This window comes from Eupeodes corollae, chromosome 3, assembly GCF_945859685.1.
Source record: "Eupeodes corollae chromosome 3, idEupCoro1.1, whole genome shotgun sequence".
Taxonomy (NCBI): Eukaryota; Metazoa; Arthropoda; class Insecta; order Diptera; family Syrphidae; genus Eupeodes; species Eupeodes corollae.
The window spans coordinates 96,439,880-96,447,107 of NC_079149.1; the positions used below are offsets into that span (position 1 = coordinate 96,439,880).

The window sequence follows — 7,228 nt, forward strand, 5'->3', positions numbered from 1 at the left end:
TTTAAGGATCACCTATGCAAGGATTCTAAAATTCTTTTTGATACAAGTAAAATATTTTTTCAGAATTTATCATTGTTTAAATAACAATAGTCTTCACTTTTATTACAGCTTTTTCCAATTAATCTCGTGATTAATTTTAGAATCTGTTGGTTGGGTATTTTTTGAGCGTGTTGTTAATAAACCCACTTCCAAGTTAAAGTTCTATTTATCAGAGGGTTCATAATTTGCTTGATATAGATCATATCGTTATTTTACTCATAACTCATGACATGACACATGCGTTATAATATAAAATTTATAATTATATTTTATGATTTTTCTTTGTTATTTAATTAATTACATACTTGTAATAAATATAAGTTAAGTTTGTAAAATCAAAGTTATCGTTAAATTAAAATATGATGTAACAAAATATAAAAGACTTTATTATTTATAAGACAAAACAAAATTTTTTTCACTGAACCTTCCATAAGAATGGTCAATCATTTATCGAATTTTATTCAATTTTCGGATACGTTTGGGTATTCTGGTATTATTTTCTGAATTTTCGCAAAAACATTTCAGATTTAATATTGCAATGTACAAGTTGGACTCAATGTAGATCTCATAAAGTAAGTATTTCTTGATAATTCTATGCTTGCAAGTATTTTATTTTTCAAATTCATATCTTCAAAATAATTGCAAGAACAATTCTATAACTTTTATACTCAACTGAGTATATAAGTTTTGATTTAAAATGTATTCCAACAACAATTCATGGTTAAATCCAAGTCCGTATTTGCAATGAATCTACAATAATTGGGATTTAATCTATACATTTTGGTGAACTCCAATTTTTTAAAGGTAATCTACAAACTAGTTGGGAATACCAATATTTGTAATGAATCAATAATTGTTGCAATTTTAACTATAAATTAAGGCGCAATGCCAATATCAAAATGTAATCTACAAAATCAGTTTGGAATTTCAACAATAATTATAGATAAAATCCCACTATTTATTTGCAACGAATCAATAATTGTAGGGATTTTAGCAATAAACTAGGGTGCAATCCCAAAATAAAAAGGTAATTTTCAAAACTTGTTGGGAATATCAACAATAATGATAGGTGATAAACCATTCTGTATACGCATTTGATCAATAGTTGTTGGGATTGTATCAATAAATTTAGGAGAAACCCCAAAATTTAAGGGAAAACTACAAATCAAATTGAGAATTCCAACAACAATTGCAGGTAAAACCCCATTATTTATATGCAATTTATCAATAATTGTTGCAATTTTAACTATAAATTAAGGTGCAATGCCAATATCAAAATGTAATCTACAAAATCAGTTTGGAATTTCAACAATAATTATAGATAAAATCCCACTATTTATTTGCAACGAATCAATAATTGTAGGGATTTTAGCAATAAACTAAGGTGCAATCCCAAAATAAAAAGGTAATCTTCAAAACTTGTTGGGAATATCAACAATAATGATAGGTGATAAACCATTTTGTATACGCATTTGATCAATAGTTGTTGGGATTGTATCAATAAATTTAGGAGAAACCCCAAAATTTAAGGGAAAACTACAAATCAAATTGGGAATTCCAACAACAATTGCAGGTAAAACCCCATTATTTATATGCAATTTATCAATAATTGTTGCAATTTTAACTATAAATTAAGGTGCAATGCCAATATCAAAATGTAATCTACAAAATCAGTTTGGAATTTCAACAATAATTATAGATAAAATCCCACTATTTATTTGCAACGAATCAATAATTGTAGGGATTTTAGCAATAAACTAGGGTGCAATCCCAAAATAAAAAGGTAATTTTCAAAACTTGTTGGGAATATCAACAATAATGATAGGTGAAAAACCATTCTGTATACGCATTTGATCAATAGTTGTTGGAATAGTATCAATAAATTTAGGAGAAACCCCAAAATTTAACGGAAAACTACAAATCAAATTGGGAATTCCAACAAAAATTGCAGGTAAAACCCCATTATTTATATGCAATTTATCAATAATTGTTGCAATTTTAACTATAAATTAAGGCGCAATGCCAATATCAAAATGTAATCTACAAAATCAGTTTGGAATTTCAACAATAATTACAGATAAAATCCCACTATTTATATGCAACGAATCAATAATTGTAGGGATTTTAGCAATAAACTAAGGTGCAATCCCAAAATAAAAAGGTAATCTTCAAAACTTGTTGGGAATATCAACAATAATGATAGGTGATAAACCATTCTGTATACGCATTTGATCAATAGTTGTTGGAATTGTACCAAAATTTAAGGGGAAACTACAAAATAAATTGGGAATTCCAACAACAATTTTAGGTAATATCCCAGTATTTATATGCAATGAATCAATCATTTTTTGTATTTTATCAATAAATTTGGATGCAATACCAACATTTTTATGGTAATGTACAAAACCAGTTGGGAATTTCAACAATAATAATAGTTATAATCTCATTTTATATTTCAAATTTAGCAAAAATTATTGGTGGTTACCAGTTAAATTTAGTTAGAATCACTAACAAAAAAATTAATAAGCACTCATTCGGGTATTTCAACTATTAATATAGAAAAAATCCCTTTTCAGATGTTTAATATAACTATAATCATTGGGCTTTTCCCATAAAATTTGGGTTTAAACTCTATAATATGTAGGCAATATCAAACAATATTTAGGTATTTAAGCAATATTTTGTAGTAATCGAGTTTGGTTGAATGGAATTGAATTGAAATGATATACCTATACAACTTTTCATTACCAATAAAGTATTGTCAGATATCCAATACATTTTTGTGGGTTTTGTAACAATAAAAAGTAGAAGTCACGAAAACGCCTATATATATGGTTGCATTATACGTGAAAATTGAGCTAAATTACCAATAAGTTCTCTGAGTGAAATAATTGTTTTCATCTAGGGTAAGGCTCGATTGTCGATAAACACACCTTGACGTTGAAACAGCAAGTCTTTCCATATTCCAATTCTGATTTAACCTCTGGGCTATGCGAGATAAGCAATTTTTAATTGTTCATTGTTCTATATTATCGAATCACAATGTGGGAAAGCCGTCCAAAACGGCTTAATCACAACAGTTTTTGAATGTTCTGTAACCACTATCAAAACTTATTGACTTATTACCTTGGTAATGTGATCCGCATTTGCCTTTAAGTTTTTTAGAACAACATAAGGTAAGACAGACTCCATATCGATGTAATAATTAGTGAGCCTGAAAATGCATCTTTGGACATTTTCTAGTTCTTCCAAAAGCTCATAACCGTATATTTCATTACTATAGTAGTGGTAGTTATTCACTGTAGCATTGAAGACTTTGAAGAATTTGGAAACTGTATCCAGTCGGGTTGGGACGATAACCTATAGATCTGTTGCATGATCTGAAAGCCGACATTTTAGACTTCAGGTCTACAAAAAAAGTTAATACAATGCCTGGCCGCAGTACTTAACATAAAGTTTTTATCCATAGTTGAAAGGTTTGAACGGAAGTCAGCTTGGTAGCAATTGATCGTATTGTTTTGTTCAACCCAATTCGTAAGCCTAACGGAAAGTTATTGTGAGAACCATTTTCTCAATGAATTAAAAACAGTTACACCGCAATAGTTTTCTGGCTGATTCCGGTCACCTTTCTTAAAAACATCTGACATTTTGGAACATTTAAAGCTTCCAGGAACTATCTTCTCATTATATATTCTACTAAAGATGTATTCGGCAAAATGTTTATAGAACTTAACCGAGGCGCTTTGTTATTTCTCATTTTCAAGGACTATTTTAATATAGATACTATAAATGAGGAATTTATTTCTGGGATGATTACATCTTAGATTTAGAATCTAACTTAGCAGACGCATAATGTTTTAAAATAACCAACATCGTTCATGATTAAAAAAAGAAGAAAGTTATATTTTTTATTTCATAGACATTCTCTTTTAGAAAAAATTCCTGAGATGATTAAAATTAGACATTTGGTAACCCTATGATATGAAATTATGTTTTTGTTGTATGAAGCTCGTTGTGTAAACTGTAAATAAAGTCTAGAACCAAATGTATGTGTAAATCAATGAATTCAAAAAATTGTAACTATCAAAATTCTACAAAAACATTCTACACGAAAAATCTTAAAAAAGGATTCTTAAAGAATATCTACGGAAATTCCAAAATATAGGCTTCAAACTTGTATGAAAGTTTATATTATTGTCCATAACCATCACACTAATTATTATTAATGATTTATACGACTTCTGTTGAAGTGATTATGTACAAAAACAAAACTTTCCTTCAAGTTAGCCCAAAGAACACAACTTACTACATTCTCAAACTTATATGTCGTTCAAAACTTACCATTTTCCAAAACTTCATCACTAGCTTCATCGACATCTGCTAAAATTTCCCCACCAACGCCATCTACAGACGATGGGGACAACAGCAGTTGGTCCTTTGATTTTCTGTGTCCGAAACGTGCAAATAATTTCGTTCGACTATTCCTCCGCTTTTGACCACCTCCACCGCTTGAACTTGACAAATATGATTCATCGGCGGCGTTGGCCGTTCCTTCGCTGGCATTTGAAGTGTTATGAAGTTGACTTTGTGACGTGCCCATTGTCTCGGATAGAATTGAATATTTTAATTTGAAAAATTCTTTGATAACAAAAGTCGTTTATTTTTTGTTTCTTGTTTGCTTTTATTTCCCTAAACAACAGAATAAAATAAACAAAATAAAAGTTCGAACAAAATTCTCACACCCTATTTGACACACAAAATCTTACACAAAAGTCAAACACACACAAAAATACGCGACACCATGATGAGCGAAGCGCACGCCCTCGGGTGGTTGTTTTTTTTTTTTCTTGTCAAGAGAAGTGTCAATTGTCAGAAATTTATAATTTCCATCAAGTCTTTCGGGGACTGGGAATCTATTTTCTAAATGAAAAGAAACTCATGGGTTTCTCTGTTTATTATGTAGAACGTTGAAATTATCACAATTCGTTTTTGCCTGTCGCCCCACCCCTGCATATGACTCATACCCCCCAACGAAAGAACTAAGTGACGACGACGACGGCGTCATTATAATTTTTGTTGTACCGCAACCGCACCAAACACCCTTATGACAGGTTCTATGTTGTGTGTAGATAATAATAAATTCTTTTCAACACTTTTTTGACACATTTACCGGCAACAAACATTGACATTGGCAGCGACCGTTATTTGTTTGGTTTTTCCATTGTTCGAATTGACTTGATATTTTTGTTTGGCACGAAAATAAAATGATAAATTTATTATTCCCCGGAATAAGAAACTTCCACACCTTAACACTGGATAACTGTCATTATTTTGTTGGGGGGTGGTTGTGGGTTGTGTTATACTTTTTCATGCAACTTTAACAGTAGCTGTCAAAGTGACAGTTGAAACCCGGTTTTCCTTGTGACTTGGTGAAAAAATCGATTTTTTCGTTTTCGCTTGTGGATTACGCGCAAACGCTTGATGTATACTGGACCCGGAATGTGTCAAAAGTTCTGCAGTGAAAAGTACACTCTAAATCTGTTTCTGCATCTACATGTACAACGAACTCCCGAAAACGCGTCATCAAATGCACATGCGAGGAGAACGAAAACCAAATGCGATACTAGAGACATCCAACATCCAAGACCTAGATTCGATTTCGAATACGAAAACGAATCTGAATCCGAATTGACTATTAAAAAATTTTAACGGTGACTGGCGTGTTTGTGTTTTGTGTTTTGTGACTAAGTGATTGTTCGTTGAGTAGGTCATGATGGGGGGGATGATAGAGAAGATTATGCTATGTTGAACACTGCTCACTCTTCCCTTCCTTGGGGTATGTTGTTGCTTCTATATTCGAATTGTGGTTATTGTTGTTTTGCATCTCAGAAATGTGATAATTGGCCATAGTCAATTTAGATTGAAATAAAACTAAAACAACAACAAAATTCAATTCAAATCTAATGGAATAAAAAAGTTTTAGATTGGGGTCGACATTAGGGATGAAACGATAAAACGAATTTGTATACTAGAAAATAAAAACAAACACAAATGACCGGCCCGTTCGGTTCGTAGAGGTTCGTTCTCCCGGTTTTCCGTCCTCGCATCCGATGAGAATCGCTTCAATTCAAATACTGAACTGTAATTACGTTTTCTATAGTTTAGTTTTGTACATTGTTATCTTGAAAACGTTTTGGGCTTTTAGTTATTCGACTTGTTGTTGTGAACACATGTATAGAGGTTAGAAAGGGGGGGTTTCTATATATATATACATTTTGTGAGGCAACATGCAAAGTGCCGAAATCAAATGGAAACGCGATAATGGACAACTTAAGCTTAACCACAGATCTGACACATATGCTAGAGAGAAGGTACATTTGAATGTAGGTCCATGGGTTTAAAGAGTCTATACTTTAAGTATGATTGAACTTGTGGTTTTTTGTTTAAATTTGTAGTTTAATCAATTTGTTTTTTTTTTTTTGCTTTTTATTTTGTGGTTATTTAGGTGTCTGTTTAAAAAAATTAAGTTTTTTGGTAAATTTTTATAATTATTTACATTTGTGAACTTTTTAAACAGTGCTAGGTTTTGATGAAACCAAGTTAAAGCTTAAGAGCTAGGGGGAGATAGATAAAGTTAAGGACAGATGGTGATGTAGCGAGTGTATGTGATGGAAGAAAAGAGACCAGGAGGTTCCAAAAACTGAACGAAGGTAATGTGTGATTTTTTTAAGAGCTTTCGAAAATTAAAAAAAAAAAATGTATACAATTCAGGAATATGCCTACAATTTTTATTGGAACTGATAGAACATACCTGCAGCTTAAAATAGTATAATTTCGGTATGACATTTCTTAATTTCTACTTTATTAACTTCCAATAGGAAGTTATTGTAATGGGTCCGATTTGACAAATTGAAAATTTTGATATTTCTCGACGTTTCAAGGTCCCTAGAGTCGAAATAAAAGATTTTTAGAAAGATGTCTGTGCGTGCGTGTGTACGTAAGTTTGTACGTCCGTACGTCCGTACGTTCGCGACGTTTTTTCATCGTCCATAGCTCAAGAACCAGAAGAGATATCGATTTCAAACAAATGTTGATATACAGATAATGAGGCAGAAAGATGCAGAAAGGGCTCTCAAGAAAATTGCGTGGGTGGCTTTTTTACCATAGCAGTTTAAAAAAAGGTGAACAT

General features: G+C 31.5%; 1 protein-coding gene across 3 annotated transcripts in view; it reads right to left on the minus strand.

Moving 5' to 3' along the window:
* Nucleotides 1-6,144, minus strand: part of LOC129949002 (protein cappuccino) — a 171,284-nt gene extending 165,140 nt beyond the window's left edge. For 2 of the 3 annotated variants that reach the window (XM_056060186.1, XM_056060184.1), the window contains exon 1: nt 4,381-6,143. In XM_056060186.1, coding sequence (XP_055916161.1) covers nt 4,381-4,639 — 259 coding nt within the window. In that variant the 5' untranslated portion in view covers nt 4,640-6,143. Of the gene's footprint in view, nt 1-4,380 lie in introns of all 3 variants that reach the window. The other variant, XM_056060185.1, reaches the window with a different exon arrangement.
* Between the last annotated feature and the right edge of the window lie 1,084 nt (nt 6,145-7,228).